The following is a 24,350-nucleotide window of genomic DNA, read 5'->3' on the forward strand; positions in this document are numbered from 1 at the left end:
AGTTACATGTTTCACATAACGTGTAGTTTGGGTCTAAGACAGGCGTCCCCATTTTGAATCTCTGGGCACCTTGGGATTGACACACGGAAACAGCTTCTGCAAGAAGCGAACTACAAAATGGCTGCCAGACAAGGCAGAGCCAACCACAAAATGTTATGGAGTAAGGAGATGCATAACTCTAATGGCAATTCTTCAACATTTCAGGCAGAAACTCTATTTAACAGATGCCTTTTAAAATGCACATATTATTTTAAATATTTTCTTACATACACATAGCTTAACTTCAGTCACACAGTGAAGATCCTGGTTCTGATGTGGCAACTTTTAAAAAATCTGTGCAGCCAGTCAGATCTCCAGTGGCCAATCAGAAGCCCGACTGGGCAAAACTTTCACCTGCCCCCCCTTTTCTAAAATATTTGGTGGGTACTAGGAAAAGTGTTGGTGGCTGCCATGTTGGTGACATGTGGCCTAAGTGATCAACACTACAACCCTAAACAGAGGGATGATTTCAATGTTCCTTGAAGGGTATAACTCTGTCTAGAATTTCACTTTCAGGCTGCTGTCCTAAGAATGATTTTCTGGGAGTAAGCCCTACTTAGAATGGTTTCCTAAAGGTGATTACTGTCTGTGGAAGGCAGACTTGTGGGAATTTCTGAATGGGGAGATGACAAAATGCTTGAGTAAAAATGAAGGATTTTTTCCTCATAACTGAACCACTCATCACAGCTTCTGTTTCCAGCCAACTCTCACTGCTTTTTCCCAGCAAAACGGAAACATGGTAAGGGCTCCAAGAAACCGATGTGGATGAACAGAGAGCTCCAGAATAAGCTAAGGGAGAAAAAGGAAATGTTCAGGAAATGGAGAGAAGGACAGACCTCTAAAGAGGAATATATGAGGGTTACTAGGTACTGCAGATCAACCATCAGAGAAGCCAAAGCTCAGTATGAGCTGGGTCTGGTCAGGGGGGCTCGCTACAATAAGAAAAACTTCTACAGATATGTGAGAAGCAAACACGAATAAAAGAGGCAATTGGACCACTGTTGGGTGTGGTAGGAGAAACTTTGATAGAGGACAGAGAAAAAGCAGTCAGGCTTAATGACTTTTTTGCCTCTGTTTTCTCCCTGAAGAACTCGAGCCCATCTAGAGATGGTAGTAGACATGACAGGACACCTGGGTGGCTAGTTGACATTGACAGAGAGGTTGTGGAGAGGCACCTGGCTGCACTGGACAAATACAAATCCCCTGGGCCAGATGGGGTGCACCAAAGAGCACTCAAAGAACTTTATAGAGAACTTGTAGAGCCTCTGTCCATCATCTTCAAGGCCTCCTGGAGGACTGGGGATATGCCACAAGATTGGAGAAGAGCGAATGTTATCCCAATCTTTAAGAAAGGGAAGAAGGATGACCCGGGAAACTACAGGCAGGTCAGTCTCACTTCTGTTGCTGGGAAGATAGTAGAGCAGTTTTTAAAGGGATTGATCTGTAAGCATCTGAAGGACCACTTAGTGATCCGGGGAAGTCAACATGGTTTTGTCCCCAACAAATCTTGTCAGACCAACCTGGTCTTCTTCTTTGATCAAGTGACGAACTTACTGGATCGTGGGAACTCTGTCGATGTGATTTACCTGGATTTCAGTAAAGCTTTTGATAAGGTTCCCCATGACATTCTAATGGGTAAACTGGAAGACTGCAGAGTAGACTATAGAACAGTTCGGTGGATAAGGAACTGGTTAGAGGACCACACCCAAAGAGTGGTGGTCAATGGCGTTTTATCAGATTGGAGGGAGGTGTCCACTGGGGTGCCACAGGGCTTGGCTTTGGGCCTGGTACTTTTCAATATTTTTATCAATGATCTGGATGAAGGGGTAAATGGGCTACTCATTAAATTTGCTGATGATACCAAATTGGGAGGAGTGGCAAACACTCAAGAAGAGAAAGTTAAAATTCAACAAGACCTGAATACTCTGGAGAAGTGGGCGGTTGTGAACAGGATGCAATTCAACATAGATAAGTGCACAGTATTACATCTGGGCCACAAAAATGTCAAGCACAAATACAGGAGGAGGGATACACTTCTGGGTAGTAGTGTATGCAGAAGAGATCTTGGAGTAAGAGTGGACTGTAAACTAAATATGAATAGTCAGTGTGATGCGGTGGAAAAAAGGCAAACTCAGTCTTGGGTTGTATCAAAAGGACCATTGCATCAAAATCGCAGGAGGTCATAGTCTCTCTTTATACTGCCTTAGTCAGGCCGCACCTGGAGTACTGTGTGCAGCTCTGGAGGCCTCATTACAAAAAGGATGTGGACAAAATTGAGAGGGTGCAGAAGAGAATGACGAGAATGATCAGGGGTCTGGAGACTGAGCCCTACGAGGAAAGGCTGAGGGCTTTGGGAATGTTTAGTTTGGAGAAAAAGAGATTGAGGGGGGACATGATTGCTCTCTTTAAATATTTGAAAGGCTGTCATTTGGAGGAGGGCAAAGAGCTGTTCCAGTTGGCAGCAGAGGATAGGACTCAAAGCAACAGGCTTAAATTACATGCAGAAAGGTACCGACTGGATATTAGGAAAAGCTTTTTCATGGTCAGAGTAGTTCAAAGGAGGAATCAGCTGCCAAGGGAGGTGGTGAGCTCCCCTTTACTGGCAGTTTTCAAGAAGAGGCTAGATGAATAGTAGTCAGGGATGCTTTAGGCTCATCCTGCATTAGGCAGGGGGTTGGACTAGAAGGTCTGTATGGCCCCTTCCAACTCTGTGATTCTGTGACTGTATACATCACATGCATGTGCAAGGATCATAAGGTGGGGCACTGGCACACATGTACATTCATTAAAACTTCTGAAAAAGTCTGTAAGCATTCCACCCATAGCTACATAGGTTCTGTATGTATGACCAGGGGCCCTCCAAAAGTTATTTGGAAAGTGCACAGGGATAGAACAGAGCCAGTGGAGCAGAGCCAGTAAGGATCCTGCTCCCCCCTATGTGTATTTATCACACGTGTAACATTGTATTTTCATTTATTATTTATTTAAAAGATTTTAATGCTACCTTTCCACCCAGCAGAGGTCTCCAAGGTAGCAAGGCAGCCCAGGCATTTTCAGCCCACGGTCATGTGCCGCCGCTGCAGAGCAATAAACTGATCCCTGAGTAGCTTTCACCATTCCATCACAAATAAGCACAGACTGATTAAAAGTCATGGGTGTCACTGGCTGAGGCAGTCATAATGGGAAGGAAGTTATTACCAGTACTTTCATAATTGCAAAGAGATGACAGAGCTGCAAGTGCAGAGGACTGGTGGATGGTGGGGTAACTGTTAGAGGGACTGGTTGGCAGGGGGCAGGGAAGTACAGGTACAGAGCCTGGTACAGGGACTGCTAGTGTCCAGACTCTCTGAACACTACCCTCTCTCATACTTGAGGTACCATGACATCCTTCATCCATCCTCCCAGCAGTTTAAAAATCTTTAATGGAAGTTGCTGCAGGACTGAATTAGGGGGGCTATTTGTTCTCCTTCATATTGTTTCACTGATTAATACCACCCCATCTCCAGTGCTGTAGCCGAGACCTTGAACAAAGGAAAATAGAGGGGGGAAACACAGGTGCCCAGTCTTTTCCCATTTACAGCTAATAGTTGCCCTGTGGGAAGAGGGAGTGATAGCTGAAACGTGCAAGGGTAGAAAGTTTAAAAGTCTTCTTCCCATTCAGATCAGGGCCACACACACAGCTGTCATGAAACATATGCTTAAATGATTTGTAGTATGCACATACCTCATGTACCTCTGTCTGCAAGAAAGAGCCAGTGTGCATTCACTTTACAAGTGAAACTGAGGATGAGTACCCAGATAAACGTGTGGTTTCAATTGCATGTTTGGCTGTATATGTAACATGAGATGCACATGGAAAGAAAAATCAAGTGTATACTGTACATAGATGGTACGTGTATTCACTGTAACTTGTGAACAGGGATACAGAAGTGAAGGAAGCAGGATATAAGGTATAAGAAGTGCTAAACGTTGCTGGATGTTGCTTTTTCCACACCTTCCTTTTCCTTGGAGATCTTGAGTAAGTCAGAGAAATTTAACAGTTCTAAATTTACATACATGGGGTGTTGTAACCCCCAACATTCTCCTATACTAACTATCTCTGATTCTTCATTCAGTGAGCAGCCATATATTTCTTTCTGCTTCTGCCAATTAACATTTGGCAACCAGTGGAATTAAAAGGTTGGTGAAGAATTGTTCTCCATTTTTAAATTACCCCATTCATTAATGCTATGTACAGTCTGTCAGAAATGTCAGGGTTCACCACACACACAAATGAAACGAGGCTGGTCAGGAAATGGGTTTTTATTAAAAGTTTTTCACTCCTTTGTCCCTTGAAAACCAGGACAAACCTTCAAATGTTTGTCTTGTCTAGGGCTGCCAGCCAGCCAGAAAAAAGAAGAAAACCAGTGGTTTGCGGCCACCTGGATCTCATTTCTAGACATAAGACTAAAAACTGTTTTTCTTACCCCATCCAGTTTTCTTACTGACATTTATTTATTTATGCTTTTTGTACATGTGGATTATACAAGCAGGGAAAGGCACCACAAAAGTTGTGATTGTTTATAGAAAATTTACAATGGCTGCCACTCCTGCTAAAAACTTTTTTACACGATCATGAACCTGTCTGGGTTGTCAGGCAAGCCTGGCAACCAGTGGGGATGATACCCCAGTAAAACCATTATTTTGATTCAGCCAAGCAAGCTATATGTTTACTAAAGAAATTTGTAGCTCATAAAGGCCCTAGCAAACAGTATTTTTAAGCTATGTGTTTACTGTGAGCAATTCACAATAGCTTAGCTGCTCTGAAAAGACGTGTTTAGTTAAATTAAGATGCTGACAGCATGAAATCATGGCTCTGTCTTAGAGATAACAGCACAAGCAAGCACTGTGTGTGCTGGACACAGGCAGAAGAATGCTTGAGAGATAACAAGCTCAAACAATGGCTGATTTTATAGAGTCACACATGTGCTATATTAGAAGCTGATTCTGCATTTAAAAGCTGCACATGCATGCTAAATTTCTCATTGTGACATAACTGTCAACCAATCATGTTATAATCAATTATCATAAATGCTATAAAGGTTGTTCTGCTCAGGAGAGAGACTGAGGAAACCATTTTTTGGTATCAACTTGCCTAGGGTTCTCCTCTCCTTTCATTGCAATAAAAATTATTTTTTTAAAAAAAACACTCTATACTCCAGCCCTTGTCTAATTGGATAGGATGCAGAGAGTGAGCTGTTTCAGGCATAACAGGTGGGTTGGGAGCATGGACATGGGTGGGCATGCAATGTTGTCAATATCATTGACATCGCTACATCACTTCCAAAGGAGAGTTTCTGGTGATTTCTAGAGCTACTCTACATCACTTCCAACAAGTTTTCCTCAGAAGTGACATAGTAACATCAGCAATGTTGTTGTTTTCCCCTCCTACTGCAAAGCAGGCTGCCACTACAGCAGGAGGCCTAGCAACCCAATGTCTGACTCATGCAGAACCACTTGGGGGGCAGCAGGACAGCAGTCAGTCTAGCACACAGTCTATACCTCACATAATGATGTGTAACATACATTGGCAGCAGCCAGGACATACACAGCGGAATGAAAGAAGACTAACAAAGAGAAGCCACTTACTTCATCCTGCCACCACTGCCTGCTCAGATTTCTAGCTATGCTTCCCTGAGTTGCCTGAGGCAAGCTCACCAGCCTAGTGCCTGTTCATCTATCTGAAGATGGGCAGTGGCTCGTAGTTGTCTGGATCTGATTAATTCACGGCTGACCAAACTTTTTTGGCCTCAACATAAACTCGAATGAACTGAGATTGTGTCCCAAATATGCACAATAATCCCATCCCTCCATCTGAATGTCACTACTCCAGGAATTTATCACTGAAGAGGAAAAGTATAATTTGTATAAATACATAAATAAAAATAATTCATTGTGTCTTTTATGAAAAGTTGTCCACCATTACTGAGGAACTGCAAATAAGCGTCTGAGGAACTCCAGATTTCTCCAGAACACAGTTTTAAAATAATCAGTCTATAGGAAGGACTGTTAGAAATTCCCCTCAGTATTCAGACTCACCTAACTTAGTATTCAGCGGGTCTTACAATTCAAAGTTAGTGGGGCATGAGGAGGAAAGGGAAAATCCTTGATCCTGCTGTCACCTTGAGGAGATTGAGTCATGAATGCTTGGGAAGAGTCAAAGTGGTGTTTTTCCTGGCTAAAAGTAATATGCTGCTACAGCAGCCAATCTTGTTTCTAGACAACTGATCAGGTACCCACAGCTTTTAGCTAGGAGTTGGACATCTAAGCCTCTAGGGCTGATATTACCATATCATCTCTTTCACACTTTCCAGCCCAGCTGGTTATGTCCAAGAGACTCCTGCACGAGACATCATAAAATATCCACAGTGATAAAGAAATAAAACAATTGTACTACTCCACAATCTCCAAAACAAAAGGCCTAAGCAAATGAAATAACTGACATCCCATCATATTCAGACAAGCCTAGCCCTTTGCCATTAGAGAAGAAACAACACCCCCCCCCCCCCAGTCAAGATGTCACTGCAACACTACTATCTAATAGCACCAAATGCTGGTAGGAGGATATAATAAAAGAACAGAACCAAAAAACTCCACAAACCAAAATAAGAGATGGCATCCATTTGAGAATTCAGGTATATTCAGCAATAATTTGAGGTGATTAATAAAATTGTTTTACTAAAAGTGGTTCTCTCTCTACAGTAAAGTTGGCCAAAAACAAGAGTAACATGCGTAAGGAACAGAAACATGGGCACTGGAACCAGGTCAATAGAAATACCACAATCAAGCTCCTTAACATCAGCTCAAGGACTGCTCTCAATGCTTGTGGGCTCATTTGTATGTTCTGTTACTCTAGATTTTTTGAGAGGCATTTAAGGTAGCCAGCTGTATGTGCTTTCTGGATTTCTATTTTTCTTGACAACAACATGACCAACTGTCCCTGCAGAAACAATTATATCAACAAAACTATGGATTAAAAACAAGACCAAAAAAGCTGGCCCAGCAGCAGAGAAACATCATTAACAGAAAGCACAAAGGCTCATATGTACAACTTTTCCCAAAGGCCCTCCAAACAAACAGCTCTTAACAGATCACCAGAATGCCAAGAAAGGAAGAGAAAAATGAAGATTAGGAGGAAAGTAATTTCATAATTTGTGGGTAGCAGCTGGTTGACCACTGTGTGAAACAAGACAGTGAACTAGATAGACTATGGGTCTGTGCCCAAAGAACACTCCTTATGTTCTTAAGGGCCTGTCACATCAGCTTTCTCACCTCCATTCTACCAATACCTGCTGCTCTCAAGTTCCAAGTATGTCCAAATTAGATATTGTCTTTAAGGCCCTAAACAGCTTGAGAGACAAGATGGACCCTTGCTGTACTCCATAAAACAATGGCCGACGATGGAGCAATAGTCTCCTGAAACCACTTTTTAACACCTACCTACCAGGAAGGAGTAGAATGACAGCCTCACAATCCCATCCCTGCTGGCCCAAAAGGATATCGTACTAAAAAGGGCTGAAAGACATAGGAGAATTAGTAGAGGCATACTGCCAGGGCAACCAATGCCACTTCTGTCCTATACCCAAACTAGAAACTAGACTGAAAGCAATTCAGACAATCTGTTTTATCCAGAATTACCTGGATGCTGATTCACCACCATTATTTCAGCAATGCATGCCCCTCCAAAGGCAAATGGGAGGAAGGCCAATAGTTGATTAAATCTCTAATGGTGTGATTCAATGTGTATTGGCTCAGATTGCAATCTATCAAATTTTCTTTAAATGCTTCTTTGAAGGTGCTCAAAGCAGTGTATATGGCTCACCCTTCTCCATTCTATCCTCATAATAACCTTCTGATATAGGATAAGCTGAGAAGCAGTGGCTGGCCCAAAGTCACTAAATAAGTTTCTTGTTTGAATGGAGATTTCACCCTGGTTACACTTGCTTATGGTCCAGCATTCTAACCTCTATATCACAATGGCTCAAAGTTAATTTCTAATATCACTATACCTTGATTCAAAGATTCTTGCAAGAGAATACACATGGCTGCACATGAAAACAATAAGAGTGTGACATCTGCTAAAGAACTAGTTAGTATGAGATTTAGAGAGAGCCTGTAGGATTAGAGGCCACTCATGCAGAATTTAACCCTATTCAAACATTATAACCTAATGTGGATCGTTGGTGATGCCAGATGAGTGGGGAGTTAAAGAATTCTCTCACTCACTAGCTGTCTTATCAAAGTATTTAGAGTGTACAAAGACATTACCACTACAGTTTTGTAAAAAGCTAAAAGGGGGAACTCAAGACTGGTAGATGAAGAAGAAAATAGAAGTGGCTATTCTACCAATGCAATGCATCCATTTTTTCCCTTCCTTGATTATACTTGCAATCTTTTTCTGGGTCATTACCCATAATCCATAAAACTTGCTTTTTTAAGGCTATCATCTACCATGATTTCAAGGGGAAGAGGAAAGAGTTATACCTCTTGAAACAGATGCTTTCACATTTCTTTCCTATTAAATCATTCCTTTCCCACAATTAGCTGCAAACAGAATTCATACTTAGATTCCAGGTGGCATTTACATAACAATATAACCCACCATCCAAATCCAGCACTGTCAGCCCCCATGGACAAAATCCTACTAAATACTTATTGGAAGTTAGTTTTGGTCAACTTCTCCCTACAACTATCAGTTTAAATTGGTTACTTCGTTCACAGCTGCTTCTATTTATTCTCCTTAATTATCAATAATTTCCTGTTTATTCAGTTAGTTACAAATTTCCTGATTCAGTCCATTATTATCAGGTTTTGCCCCAAAGATTGGAACAGGGACTTCACTTAGTCCTTTTTATTTACAGCACATATTGCCCTCCTTTCCTCCAGTAAAGAAGATGCTGTTCTGTCAGCAGCACTACTGTTCTTTCAAGAGAATGGAGAATTATAGCCAGAACCTTATATACTAATATCAAAGTGCCCATGATCTGTGGATACTTAAATCTGGAGACTGGAACCATGAATGTTCAAGACAGATCTTGACACACCTAAAAATGTCCCAGGTTTGCAGAAAAATCTGAAATCTAAAAAGAAAAAAGATTGGGTTTTTAAAAACACCCCAGATATTAAAGGAACTCCTGTAGCTTTAACGAGATGCCCTCAATGGCTGTTGCTAGGCTGCTGTTAAAGAGACAGGATGAGTGCATTGGAGCTTGAATTTTCTTTGTGTGGAAGGATAGGGATCTACCTCTTCAGGTTCCAGGGCTGCTGCCAGGTTCTGGGGCCAAGCTATTATTTATTATTGGTACATTTACTGCTGCCTGCTCAGGTAGGGTTTCTGGGAGTGGTGCAGTAAGGGATCTTGATGGCTGGAGGAGAGCCTGCTGGCCCCCACGAACAACAAACATATTCATGACAGGATCATGTTCGTCAGTGTTCGTTGTTCATTGTTCGTGGATGGCAATGAACACCATGTCGTTTTTTTCCTGTTTGTGTCCACGTCTAGAGATGGGCACGATCCGCATTACGATCGAAAAAACCCCACGATAATGGCGATCACACGATCGTGACCCGGTGGATTGTTACTGTCCACGGCCAACGATCCAGCAATCGGGAGGGGCCTGGATCGGGGCGATCGGGCTCGGATCGGGTATCCAGACACTCAGGCACCAGCAATCTATTCCCCTGGCAACGGAGCCAGAGGAATGCCTGAGCTCTGTTTGCCCTCCTTCTGTCGCCCTGGAAACCCGAATGGAAGCCCAGCTTTCCTTGATCAGCAGGGCTTCCTTCCAACCATGGAGCAGCAAAGCAGTCACCAGTTGGGAGAAGACACCCAGGGGAGGGAGGGAGAAGGGGGTGTTCTGTAGCCATGGGCACTCCAATCTCATCCCTGCAAACCCTGATAGGCAGCTCTGACGGCCAAACACAGACGGCCAAACACAAACACAGATGCCGTCGGCATCACTCACTGTTCCTGTGTCGCTGGGAACAGCGGGGCGCCCCTCCGCTTTTGCCTCCACGATCCACGGATCGGGAACGGGAGATGCTCGGTGCAGGACGTTAAATCGGGATCATCACTGGCGCCAATCCACAATCAGCTTGATCGTTAATTTTTTTTGGATCGTGCCCATCTCTACCCACGTCTGCTCTTAATGCTAAATGACTTGCATGACTCACTCAGACCTGGCTTCTTGCTGCTGTTCAACAGCAGCCCCTCCAAGGCCAGTGTAGTGGTTAGAGTTTTGGAGTAGGATGTGGGAAACCCAAGTTCAAATCATCAAAGCTCACTAGGTAATTTTGATCCAGTCACATACTCTTAGCCTAACGTACCTCTCAGAGTTGTTGTGATGATATAATATGGAGGCAAGGAGAATGATGTAAGCTGCTTTGGGTTCTCACTATGGAGAAAGGCAGTATGAAGCAAATTAGTAAATAGAGATGAAAACGGGAGATGGGCAAAAGATAAGTTGTTTAATGGGTTTGAAGGAGTGAAAAACATAGGGAAAGGTGAGTAAATGGGGGTTACCAGGAGGAGGAAAAGAGGAAATAGTGTACGGAAGGGATACAGGGGGAAATGAAGTACCCTACACTAGTGCTTGCAGGTTCCCCACCATGCAACTGGGCCTTAGGGGAGAGGCTGCCTGGGGTAGAAGGGAGAAAAGTGAAAGTAAGGGGACACAAAGACAGATGGGAAGGAGAAACGGAAGTAGGAAAGGGGGAGAGGTTATGAAGGGCAGGGAAGAGAAGGAGGTCATGGTGTGGGAGGAGAACATGAGGAGAACATATCTGTAGACCCTGCAAGTCCTTGAAGGTCCTCCAATTGTCCTAATCTAATAGATAATGAATGATATAGTCTGTCTGTTAGGAAGACTTTCTATGGAGAAATTATCTCTAAGAAAAGTCTAGAACCAGCAGGGCTTTTTTTCAGCGGGAACGCAGTGGAATGGAATTCCAGAACCTCTTGAAAATGGTCACATGGCTGGTGGCCCCGCCCCCGATCTTCAGACAGAGGGGAGTTTAGATTGCCCTCCATGCCGCTCCAGCAGCGTGGAGGGCAATCTAAACTCCCCTCTGTCTGGAGATCAGGGGGTGGGGCCACCAGCCATGTGACCATTTTCTCCGAGGGCAACCCACTGAGTTCCACCACCTCTTTTCCCAGAAAAAAAGCCCTGAGAACCAGCATGCCCCCAAGGTTTTTTTTTTATTCTTCCTCTTCCAAGTTTGTTCAGCCTTCCATGGCTGTGCTCACTCCAAATCTCATACCAATTAGCTCTTTGGAATTTTTGTATGCAGCTGGTTGATTAGTCCTTAGTGGTTGCTGTTTCTTTTATTGCAGTGAGTTAATGCTATAATATTGGATATTTATTGTTATATGGCTTTATTGCAATTACAATTTGCTAGTTTCCTCAAGACTCTATGAAATGAGAGCATAAGGTATTCATATTCTAAATGAGCAAACAAATAAAATAAATAATTCCTCTTCTGCTTTTACTACAGAGAAATATGTATTAAAGCCCTCAACATTGTGATTGCATAATGTGTTTAAGTATTGTGTTCATCTTTGAACAAAAGTGATCCAAACAGGACTAGTATACTGATCTTAGATCTAATAAACGTGCGGTTGTATGCCTCTGACTTTGAGCATAATTGTAGGGCCAGCTTTCCTTTCAAGACAATGCATATTATTTACAGTGCCATCCTAAGAACACTTTCCTGGGATAAGTCCCATTGAAGAGACTCAAATAGGATTCTGAGTAGATGTGTGACGGACAGGACTGGCTCCAGCTCCGCCTCTCCTGAGGGACAGCCAATGGGAGCGGGTGGAATGCTGGGCCAATCAGAGTTGATTGGAGGGGAAAGTGGGCTTTTGGAGACTGAGAGGGAGAGGGGGGTTTGAGACACTTCTCAGAGAGGAAGCAGAAAGATAGCTGGCTGCTAATCTGTTCTTTTACTTTGAAACCTTTCCTGTTCAACTCCAGTATGTTTGTTAGTTTAAAATCCATTCACTCCTATGTTCCTTCTTATAAATAAAGTTTATTTTTGTTTGGTTTAATCCTGCCTGGCCTGAAGCTGTTAGCTGAGGGGGAAATAAGACACAGACACAAATGCTCTGGCCGCATGGAAAGGGCCTAGTGTATTAAATGGTACCAGTGTATATTGAGGAAAAGTAATCTCTTGAGTTCCCTTTTCCCCAATAGCCCTGAGCTGTAGCTAAGTGAGGGGAGGCAAACACAGGGAACTGTCTGTCCTGTGGAGCCCCTGGAAAAGGAGAGGGGATGCTGTGAGGATTTGGGTCAGGGTTCTTTGCCTGCTGTAGTGGAGACTAGACAAGTGGCATGTGGCGGGTGGACTCCTTGCCCTTGCCTACCTGGGTGGGAGGAGTGTGAAAGGCTTGTGTGTGTTTTTATGAGGTTGGGTCTACCCACACCCATATCCATCATTATAATGTTTAGGACTGGCAGTGTTGAAGAGCATGGAACTTACTCCCAGGAAACTATTCTTAGAATTGCATTATTAGAATCACTGCATGCCACTGGTCCTTATGTTAATGCTGCAGATGTCTGTGTTCTAATGTCTTGATGATTGCTAAGGGGTAGCCATGCTAGTCTGTCCAGCAGCACCTTAAAGACTAACAAACATTTATTTCAATATTAGCTTTCATGAGCCACAGTTCATGAAAGCTAATATTGAAATAGCTATGCGAAGGAAAGATTGTACTGGAAAACCTTCTCTGTAAGAGTTCCCAGTACAATTTTCCCTGCACATTTCTGTCCAAAGAAGTGATCTGTGACTCACAAAAACTCATATTGAAATAAATTAAGGCAGGGCCCCCCAATCTTTTTGAGCTGGCAGGTACCTTTGCAATATTGAGATGGTATGGTGATGGCCATCCTGAAGTAGCTGCTGCAGTATGCAAAACCAAACCCCAAATGCCTGCTATAGAAGGTGGAGCCAAGTGCAATCCCTCCCTCCTCAGTTTGCAAAAGAATTGCAGAAAGTGAAATTTAAAAAGGAAGGAAAGTGCGAGGGGCTGTCGAAGAAAGCGTTTGAGAATTAAAAAGAAATGAAGGGAAGTCTGAGGGTCGAATGGACTGTACATTGACTAAGGAAACCCTGGGTGCTTACCAATCTTCCTTATCCTCCAATGGCTGCAGTTGATATTGATGCCGTGGAAAACCCTTTCATTTGAATGAAGGTAGCAAACCCTGTCTTACAGTGGCCCTGCCCACTTTCTGAAAAGCTTGATGGGTGTTTAGGAGATGTACTGGCAGGTGCCATGGTGCCCATAGGCACCATGTTGGGGAACCCTGCTTTAAGGCAGTTTCAGGTGGGTAGCCGTGCTGGTCTGCAGCAGAAGAGCAAGATTTGGGTCCAGTAGCACCTTAAAGACCAACTAGATTTCCAAGGTATGAGCTTTCAAAAGTTAGAGCTCCCTCACTGGACTTTTGTTCTAATATCTTGATGTCATACATTTAATGCCTATGGCTGACTGAAAGTGTACCCTCTAGGGTTGCCAGGTCCCCTCGTCTTCTCAGCAGAAGGTGGGGGACCCGGCACCTACCTTCCTTGTTTTTTACGTGTGCACGCTCCCAGGCACGCTCCCAGGCCCACGTGATGATGTCACTTTCGGGAAATGACATCATTACGTGGGCCATGGCTACCCTGGGAGTGCTCCAGCACTTCATGGGGGTCCCGAATTGGGCCACTGCAGAGCAAGGGAGCGCTCCCATGCTCTGTAACAGCCCAATCCGGTTCTAAAACGGCCCAGAATGGGGCACTGCAGAGTACGGGAGTGCTCCTGTGCTCCACAGCAGCCCTATTTGGGCCTGATCCAAGCTAATTTGGTCCCGAATGGCCTGATTCAGGCCCAAATTGGGCCAGATCAGGTCTCTGTGGAGCGCAGGAGTACTCCCTGCTCTGCAGGGGCCCGGTCCAGCCCAAGTTGGGCCCGATCCAGGCCCAGATTGGGCCAATCGGGTGCCGTGCCACCCAGGAAGCCCATGCCTCCCCCGCCAGACAGGTAAGCGGGGATGGAGGGTGGAAGCGGGGGAACTGGTAACCCTAGTACTCTCAGTATATATTTTAGCCATGTCTACATTCTTTCACTATAGAAACCAGGTGAGAAAAGAAATTCCTTTTACAGCAGAAACTCATTACAGCACCAGTTATCTTAAACTCTCTGAAATTAAATGCCACCTTATACTAATAAGAAAATGTTCTCCTTGCTCCTGATTATTGGGTAGTCAGACGTTTTAAATGTTGAGTCAAATAAAGTTACTCTGTATAACAGAAAACAGAAAAAACAAATTTACAGCTCTATTCATCATCCAGTTCAATTGTTTGATGCTAAAATCCAGCCATTTCAAGAAGACAATCTTCTAATTAGAAAATGTTTAGACTAAGAGGCTCATCAGTTTCAATCCAAGGTTTTTAGTTCAAATAATCATTTGAACAGTATAAATACAGCTCTTAACAATGTTAATGTGTGACAGTTTTACCCTTTAGTTACTTTTTTTTGTGTACTATATTATCTATTATAGTAATATATTTTATATTATTATATTGTCTGTAGTGTACTTGTCTGTAATGAACCCTTTTGCTGCTGGATTGCCTTCCTATAACAAAATGCTATAAATATTTGTATTTTGATTGTTTTAATTTTATTGTGTACACTTGTGTGAGCAAAAGTTAAAAAATTAACACATGAAGCTACCTTATACCAAATATAATAACTGTCTACTCTGATTGGCATCAGCTCTTGAGACTCAGATGGAAGCCTATCATATCACCAACCACCTGACCCTTTTAACTGGAAAAGGATGGGGATTGAACCCAGGGCCTTCTGTATATAAAGCAGATGTTCTACCACTCTGCTTCAGCCATCCCTTATGATATATATGTTCTGTAAAATACATATGCACATCCCAATATAGGATTAAACCTTAAACATATTGAGTTTTTAAAGACTTAAATATATTGGTTGCAATTGATAAGCCTTACTCTGTACTGAATTATGGCTATAATGGTTAAAACATACCTACATTGTTAAAAAAAAGGTGGGGGAGGAGGGGAATAGAGAACTGGGAGGGGCTGCATAACATAGTATAGATCACAATAAAATATCTGTTTAAACTGGGTCCATATGTCTATGATAAGCAAAAGTTTACAATAGCTAGAGGCTTAAAGGAATACTTTTCCTTTGATATCAGAGGGCTTACATGCTTCACTTGAAGATGCCTCCTTGTTTATTCCTACTTGAATGCACGCTAGTGAACCAAGAAATAGCTTGCTAAAGTCTCATGAAATGAAATCCTTCCCTCAAGTCATAGTCAACTATGGGTTGACTGGTGGGTTTTCATTGCAAGAGACTAAGAGAGGTAGTTTGCCATTGCCTGTCTCTGCAACTCTGGTCTTTGTTGGAGGTCTCCTATCCAATTACTAACCAAGGCCAACCCTTCTTAGCTTCTGAGATCTGGTCTCATACCTACATCTTATTCTGATTGTGGTCATAAAACCAGTGTCAGTGTCAATTCCTGTTGCAATTGTATAGACAGCCAGTTACCTCAGTAGATCTAAGCAGTGTTTGCAGCTACTGTGGGACACAGAGCAGTCAGTATTAGACCAGCAGTGATGAGAAGAAAAGAGCCTCACCATAATACACAGACAGAGATTTCATGCCCTTACACCACTGACAGTATTTGATGCACATGGGGCCCACAGGGAGCTTTGGTAGACTTGGCCTCATGTAAATCAAATGCAACCTGTCCAGGACTTCTACTCATTTTCAGTCACTCTGCTCTAGAAGTTTCTTGAGGTTATGTCAGCCAGTTAGCAATGCAGCCACACAGTTATGTGCAAGCAGCAGCCAGTTTGTTTAGAAGTGTCTCTGTGACCGATTGCTGAGGCAGGACTGCAATTTGAGCTCATGTGGGAACTGGATATAAAAGGAAACAGTTCTTTCCCAGTTCCCACCTTCCAGTCTTCTGTTTGCATGCCCTTTGCTCACTCAGAACATAACGTCGGCTCACTTAGAGCAGATATGTCCCAAACTCACGCAGAAATCCAATATAAAAATTTGAAAATAAACTTGAAAATATTTTAAAGATAATTTTTGTGGGAGTTTTTTCTGTAATCTGTACTCACCTAACAAATATTTCTCAAAAGGAAAGACTGTTCCTCCCCACCACCACAAACAAATTAGCTCCAATAACAAAACTAACAAGCCTTAAAATAACAGGTAAAAATTGTGAAATGTACTTACATTAAGACATTTTTATATATAAGTATGGGAATGCACAACAACTACATTGCTTCAGTATACTTCTTTCCATGCTGAGTCTCTTGTAAAAAGTACAGAGTCTTTTGGCATAAAGACTAACGTACATTGTGGTGTAAGGTTTTGTGGACTTAATACCCACATACTCAAATGCATGTAGTTGCCACAGATGTACAGTGCAATCCTAAACAGAGTTACACCCCTTTAAGCCAAAAGATTTCAAAGGATTTAGAAAGGTGTGGCTCTGTTTAGGATTGTGAGGACAGCTGCCTTTCTGAAATTTGTAAAGATACCCAGGAGATGTTTTTCCTTTTCCATACTATAGGACGGTGTAGTACCACACCCCTTACTTAAGAAGTACTCCCCAGAGCTCCTGGAATCTGACAGATATGCATGGAAACATAAATCACATGAAAATACCTACCGCTGTAGACCCTGAGGATGTTGCTACAAACACTTTGATCACCATTTTGATGACAGCCACAGGGAACTAACAGCCCCAGCACGCCTGCTGTGTCAAGTAGTCACAAGAACAGGAACAGTGACCCAGGCATGCAGCAGCTCCACAAGCCGAGAGAAGAATCCCAACTGAATATCCACTTCACATCGGTCCAGCTGGAGCCCTGTCATTCGTCCCTGTTCCAGTTCATTGGTTCTTGGGTATTTTGAGAACGGCTAAGCCACCAGGCGATTGGCTGGTAACAGTATCCATTGCAGAGGGACTGACACCTGCCCCCAGACTCATCACTTTAGAGTGACAGGGTGACAGCCCTAAAAAGGCAAGGGACAGCAATAGACCAATCAGACAGGGCAAGAGGAGGAGAAGGGAGTACAGGGAAAGGAGAGAGCATTGCTAGAAGGGTTCACAATACAGGACCATGTTTAACAGACTTTTTTCCTTAATCAGCTTCTGGATTCAAGGATTTGTAGAGCCCCTTGTTAAAACAAAATGCTTCAGGCTGAATGTTTAATGTGGAAAACAGAACAAAAGCTTAATTTTTCCCTTTACAAAAATTTGAAAGAACTGTAGTGAAAATTGAATCTCACCCCCCACCCCCATACACACACAGTATATTGCCCCAGTTCCTGGATTTTAAAGCAACTTGTATATCAGAGTCTGTATTAGCACAGAAGACTGCCTTATATTGAGTTCGTCTGTTGGTCTATCAAGGTCAATATTGTTTACTTTGACTGGCACCAGCATTTCAGTGGTCTCACATCACCCACTACTTGCTACCTATTAACTAGAGATGTCAGAGATTGAACCTGGAGCCTCCTGCATAAAGTATAAGCAGATGCTCTACCACAGAGCCACCCTTTTGCATCCCAAACATTAAAATGATGACTCTCCATTTGAAATGCATTCCCCGGTGTCTCTCTCAGCCTACAGTAAAGTGGTAAGTGTTCATGGGGGTATATTTTATATCTTTTGTAAAAGACAGCATTTCACATAATAAACAGCTTCAAATGAATACCAAAAGCTGGCCAACAATACTGATGTATTTTTTCTCATTTTTTAAAAAGTATCAGAGCTATTTCTCCAACGCATGTGGAAAATTTCTCATATTATGGAGACATCCAAGCCAAAGAAATGCATGTTCTAATTTACAGCAAAAACAAAAGGTAATCTTGTAGCAATTTACAGACCAGCAGATATATTGTGGACTAGCAGTCCATTTTTGCAGTCTGGAGCTCACTTTATCAGATGCATGGAGTGGTAGAAATATACATGTGGGTCTAGGGGGAAAAATGTAAACAGTTGTGTCAGAAGGACATGAAATGCAAGAGTAACTCTTCTAAACCAAGCTCAAATATATGCAAGAAAAAGCACAACGACCATGTCCAATGGTAGTAATTTACAAACACAGTATTTCTGGGTAAACTAAGCTGTCTTTACACCTATGATGACTGAGAAAACATTTTTAACTGTTCCGGCCTCAGGTAATATGATCAAATTTCCTAATAAATTCTGAATCACAGTTAGAGATTTTAAGTCACACTGAAACTCCGATACTATCAAGCAGTGATCTGGAAAGAGGAAACAAGAAACAAAAAAACCCTAGAGTTCCCCGCCATTTTATAGCTCAGCAATATTAGAAGCCAGAAAAATATCTCCCTCAAGCTATCCTGCAGATGTTTTGTAATCTAGCTAATATGAAGTGGTTTTCCCTACATGGAGTTCAAAAACAATTATTGTCAGTGTTTAATGGTATTTGATGGTGCTTGATGGCCCTTGATGCAGCCTGGAATATGCTTAGCATGCAGTACTATCTAATCTAATGAACAGTGCAGTCCTACGTGGGGTCCCTGAAAGTGTTTAGGAAACTTACAACCCTCTATGATGGTGGATCTGCCCATTACGCATTGTAAACCTGACTTATGTTGGCAGTGATTTTTGGCGCCACTGTGCCAGGGTTCTCCACCACAGCCAGGCGAGGGCAGATCTTCAGTGTAAATCCCTGTGCTGATGGACTGGGGGTGGGTGGGTTGAGGGCTGGGGGAGTGAGTCAGCTCCCTGAGCCATTTCTGGCTTGGAAATGCCCCCTGCAGAGGCGATAAGTTACGCCACAAAAATAATGTTGTAGCCCATAGGCACCCATTGTGCAGGAAAAGTAGCTTCTTCCCCATGCCTGGCCCCACCCAAACAGCCAAGAAGGGCATAAAATGCCACCTAGAACCACGACCAATCTGCATATGCCCCTGTGATTGGCCTGGCACCCAATCCACAACCCCTCCCCAATAAATTTCAGCCAGGGCACCCATTAAGTGTGGACATGGCACAAAGCTCTGCTGAGAGACCTGTGCCAGGGGGACTTAAAACACGAGGCAGGAGAGAGTACACATGGTGGTGGGGCAAGAGCACTCACACAGGAGAGGAGAGCTAAGTCTAGAATGTCTGACTAACAACCCCCATTCAAATTCCCTTACAGGTTACCTATCTCCAGAGTCGAGGCTCATGGGGCAAGCATGCAATGACAGGTAAGACGGAGCTGTGGAGCCAGTTGCCCTGGCTCACTTCTCCACAACTTTCCCCATATATGGGCCAGTGCCTCCCTCCGAACACGGGGCTCTGTAGTTGAGGCTGGCTGGTGTCCAGGGGAACAGCCCGTCCTTGAGACCCCATGTTCCATGCCTGCCAGAGTGGCAGTTGCCCAGGAAGCCACACTCATCAGAGCTGCCTTGGATGAGGTGGTGGGGAGGCTAGCAACTCATGTTGGGGCTGTATTGCAGACTCCCTCAGCTACATTTCCCCTTGTGCAGAGAAGACAGCATGGCTATGGGTCAGGGTGACTGGGTGCTCACTCTTGTAACTCCCCTGTGAGGATGGCCATGCAACCCTTTGACTGGTTGCCTCACAGAATCAGACTTGCAAGCAGCTGTGGCAGTAGTGAAACAGCCTGATGCCGTCAAGGAGCACTTTCTCACCAGAGGAGCATTCAACATCTGGTTGCCAGCAGCACCTATGACAACAGAGCCACTGCCTCTAATCAGGGACAGTCTTCCAGGATGTGGCAGACCTGGCTGTGGCTTGTGTGAGATGAAGCCCCTAGCCACACATGTCTCTGCTTCTCTTTCAAGTAGATTGTGACCTGTCAGGGGGGCTGAGGACCATGGGTGTTCCAGACCCCAGTGATCTTTCTCAACTACCTTTCCAACCCAGCCCCAGGAGAAGTTCTCCAGGCAGCCTGCAATTCAACTTCATTCCTGAGAAAACAGCAAGCGGAATGGCTATCCTGGACTCAATCCTTCCCGGGCAAGGGAAGTTGGCAACATGCGTCCAAACATCCTCTTCACTTTTGGCAGTTCAATAAAGTCTATGTTGAACAACTCCCTTCCTGTCTGTTTGTTTGGCTGTGAATGACAGTAGCTCTCCCTCCTCACTTCCCCATAGGGCTGCCCTTTTACACATCGCAGAGAATTGGTTCTGGGTTGGTAAGGATAGGGTGGCCCCAAAGAGGCTCCAGGTGCCTCTGCAGCCAAAAAAAGAAGGGATCCAGTGGCACCTTGGAGGCTCCAGCCCTACTAAGCTTCCCTCTCCCCCTTCATAGAATCATAGAAACAGAGTTAGAAGAGGCCTTACAGACGATCTAGTCCAAACCCCCTACCCAATGCAGGAACGTCCTAAAGCATCCTCAACAACTACTTGTCCAGCTGCTCCTTGAAGACTGCCAATGAAGGGGAACCCACCACATCCCTAGGCAGCTGATTCCTCTGCTGAACTGTTTTTCATGTGAAGAAGTTTTTCCTAATGTCCAGCCATTACCTTCTCTCCTGTAGATTAAACCCATTGTTTCAAGTCCTATCCTCTGTTGCCAATAGGAACAGCTCCCTTACCTCCTCTAAGTGACAGCCTTTAAAAAACTTAAAGAGAGTAATTATGTCTCCCTTCAACTTCCTCTTCTTCAAACTGAACATTGCCAGGTCCCTCAGCCTTTCCTTGTAGGGCTTGGTCCCCAGGCCCCTGATCGTTGTGGTTGCTCTCCTCTGCATCCATTCCAATTTGTCCACATCCTTTCTGAAGTGAGGTCTCCAGAACTGCATACAATACTCCTCATGGGGCCTGACCAACACAGTATATAATGGGACAATGACATCCTGTGATTCGGACGTTATGCCTTTGATCATACACCCCAAGATTGTGTTAGTCTTTTTTGCTGCTGCAGCTCACTGACTGATATTTAGCTTCCTGTCCACCTGTATCCCAAGATCATGTTTACACACACTGCTACCCAGAAGTGCATCCCTCATCCAGTATGCATATTTTGCATTTTTGTTATCCAGGTGGAGAACCTAGCACGTATCCATGTTAAATCAAATCTTATTTAAATGTGCCCACTTCCCCAGTGTGTTCAGATCTTGTAGAAGTCTATCCCTGCCGTCAAGGGTGTTTGCTACTCCTCCCAGTTTGGTGTCATCTGCAAATTTAATGAGTAATCCCTTCACATCCTCTTCCAGATCATTTATAAAAATATTGAAAAGCACTGGGGCCAGAACTGAACCCTGTGGCACTCCACTGGACACCTCTATCTAATCAGATGTGATGCCATTGGAAACTATACTTTGCATATGGTTATCCAGCCAGTTCCCTAACCATCTAACAATCCTAGAGTCCAGTCCACAGTCTACCATTTTCCCCATCAGAACACATGAAGAACCTTGTTAAAACCTTTATGAAATCCAGATAAACTGCATCGACAGCATTCCAGCGATCCAGTAAGCCTCTCAACTGATCGTAGAATGAGATGAGATTGGTCTGGCAGGACGTGTTGAGGACAAATCCATGCTGACTTATTTATTTTATTAAATTTATAATCCACTGTCCCCACAAGTGGGATCAGAACGAGTTAACATCAATCAGTAAAATTACTGTAAAAAAGGTTAAATACATAAGCACATTTAAATACATTAAAACATGAAAAATCAGTGCATAAAAATCAGTACAAGAGGCAGCAATTCTTCACAAGAGCCCACAAACCAAACCAAACCTAGTACATCCCATGGGGTGAGTGATGGCATATATAATAGGTGGGTCAGCAGACAATCGAGAGGGCTACATTCCCTGTTCAGCAGGAGATCAGCAAAAAGGAGCTCATCCAGCCCCGACCTCAACCATATGCCTGGTGGAACATCTCTGTCCTGCAGGCCTGCTGGAAAGATAGTAAATCTTGCCAAGCCCTGGTTTCAGTGGACAGAGAGTTCGACCAGGTGGGTGCAAGGACCAAAAAAGCCCTGGCCCTGGTTGAGGCCAGGCAAGCATCCTTGCGGCCAGGGACCACCAACAGTTGTTTATGAGCTAACCTGAGTACCCTCTGGGGAACGTATGCTGAGAGATGGTTCCACAGATATGGCTGTCCGAGTCTGTTAAGGGCTTTATAGGTTAATACCAACACCTTGAACCTGATCCGGAACTAGGCTTCCCATTCCCCTGCCAGGGGCGGGGGATCCCCTGCTCCCACCTCCTCACCCCACCCCCACTTACCTTGCCAGTGAGGGGGGCGCAGTGCACCCCCGACTGGTGCAGCACGCTCCTGCACCCCGCAATGGGCCCATTTTGGGCCCACCGGTGGTGGTGGTGGGGAGATTCAGCCGTTTGCTGAGCGCAGGAGTGTTCCCGGGCTGCCCTTTGACCCATGTGATGACATCACTTCCAGGATGCGACATCATTCCGCATGCCAGGGGCACGTGCGCGCTGTGCGCGTGCACAAAGAAAACCACAGGAGCCTCTGAGAGGTAAGTTCCAGGCTCCCAGGCTCCCACTGGGGGACTCAAGGGACCTGGCAACCCTATCCGGAACTCCACTGGGAGCCAGTGCAGCTGATGCAGAACAGATGTTTTATGCACCCTATATTGTGTGTCCTCACGAGGATGCACGCAGCAGCATTCTGAACTTGTTGCAACTTCTGGACCAGACTCAAGGGAAGCCCTGCATAGAGCGAGTTTCAGTAGTCTAATCTGGAGGTGACTGTTGCTTGGATCACTGCCGTTAGGTCATGGGTCAAGAGGTAAGGGAAAAGCTGCCTTACCTTCCGCAGATGGAAAAAAGCAGATCTGGCAATCGCAATGATCTGAGTCTCCATTGATAGGGTGGCATCCAAGATCATTCCCAGTAAAGTTGATTAGTCTTAAAGGTGCTACTGGACTCTTTACTACTTTGCTACTACAGATTAACATGGCCAACTCCTCTGGATTTTTAGGAGAGTCCACCCTTCACTTGCTCCTTTCTGTTTCAGCATTCCTGTCCCTGGAATAACTCTTCATCATATCTCTAAGTTTATTGGATTTTGCCCTACTAAAATCTAACCTGCGCATTTGGCTACAAACTCCCTTGGTACCTCACAGCAAAAGGACTTCTAGGAGGGCATGATCACTTCTCCATAAGGTTCCCACCACCATAACCCTGTCAATCAACTCTTTCTTGTTGATTAATATCAAGTCCAGTATGGCTAAGTCCCTTGTCTCTTTCTCCACCATTTGAGAAAGGAATTGTTGGCCAGGCTGGTCAGGAAATTTCATGACCCTTGACACATAGCAAAGTTGATATTCCAGCAGACATCAGGGAAGTTGAATTATTCCATAACTACAAGGTCATGTTCCCTTCTACCCCTCAAATTCACTCTGGGCTGCAGGGTGGGACTTGGAGTACTGCCTGTGTGTCTGGTGGGTGGAGGTGTGTGCTATGGAGGATTCTTATTCTCCAACTGCACTGCTGGCATCTGATCAGCCAGGCAGAAGATCGTTGCATGTGGGGGGTGAGGTTGATGCTGGGATGTGGGGGAGGGATATGGAGCGACATCCCAGGATTTCTGGGACTCTTCCCCTGCAAGGCCAAACCACTCCCACTTTTGTTGTTTGTGGAGTCAGGGATGGACTTCAAGAATCTTGCACTGGGGATGGGATGATGCCCCCCTGAGCACTTGTGGGGGGGCTGTCATTTCACTCTGGGGGATGTTATCCCAGCACTGGAGCATGACTCTCAAGATCCACCCCATATTTTCTTTGCATCTTTTTGATGCAGTAATATATTTCAATGAATCCATTGCATGTTGATGGGCATTCGTGCCTCATATCATATCCAATGGGCCTTCAGGCCTCTCCCATTGTTTCCAATAGGCATTTTCATCATTCATTTCAGAACACCCTCCGACACTTATCTCTCAGGAGTTGCCCGTCTGAGACTTGGGAGGCTGATCCTGAGAGCCCGGGCTGTGGATGCGACCCTCACCAAGTCCCGTTGCTTTTCTAGTCTTACTTTTTTGGGAAGGGTGCATGTTTCTCAGAGCAGGTGGGGGGGATTTGTAAGCAAGCGGTGCTTCAGCTGCCAGCCTGGGCTTTGTCAGAAATGGGAGCTGGGCAAACGGATGGATGGGTGCCCTGTCTGCACCTTCAGTGTAACTCCTCCCCCCAACAGGGCGGGGCTTCTCTCGAGGAAGGTGCCTCTGTTGGGGTGTGGCAAGCCTGATTGCAGGTGTCCTTCTGCCCTATTTACTTATTTTCTGCT

General features: G+C 44.4%; 1 protein-coding gene across 4 annotated transcripts in view; it reads right to left on the bottom strand.

The window, feature by feature from the left end:
* Positions 1 to 24,350, bottom strand: part of SH3BGR (SH3 domain binding glutamate rich protein) — a 70,023-nt gene that overhangs the window by 44,132 nt on the left and 1,541 nt on the right. For 2 of the 4 annotated variants that reach the window (XM_054974914.1, XM_054974915.1), the window contains exon 2: positions 16,776 to 17,122. In XM_054974914.1, coding sequence (XP_054830889.1) covers positions 16,776 to 16,820 — 45 coding nt within the window. In that variant the 5' untranslated portion in view covers positions 16,821 to 17,122. Of the gene's footprint in view, positions 1 to 16,775; positions 17,123 to 24,350 lie in introns of those variants that run through there. The other 2 variants (XM_054974912.1, XM_054974913.1) reach the window with 2 other exon arrangements.

Source organism: Eublepharis macularius, chromosome 3 (genome assembly GCF_028583425.1).
Source record: "Eublepharis macularius isolate TG4126 chromosome 3, MPM_Emac_v1.0, whole genome shotgun sequence".
Lineage (NCBI taxonomy): Eukaryota > Metazoa > Chordata > Lepidosauria > Squamata > Eublepharidae > Eublepharis > Eublepharis macularius.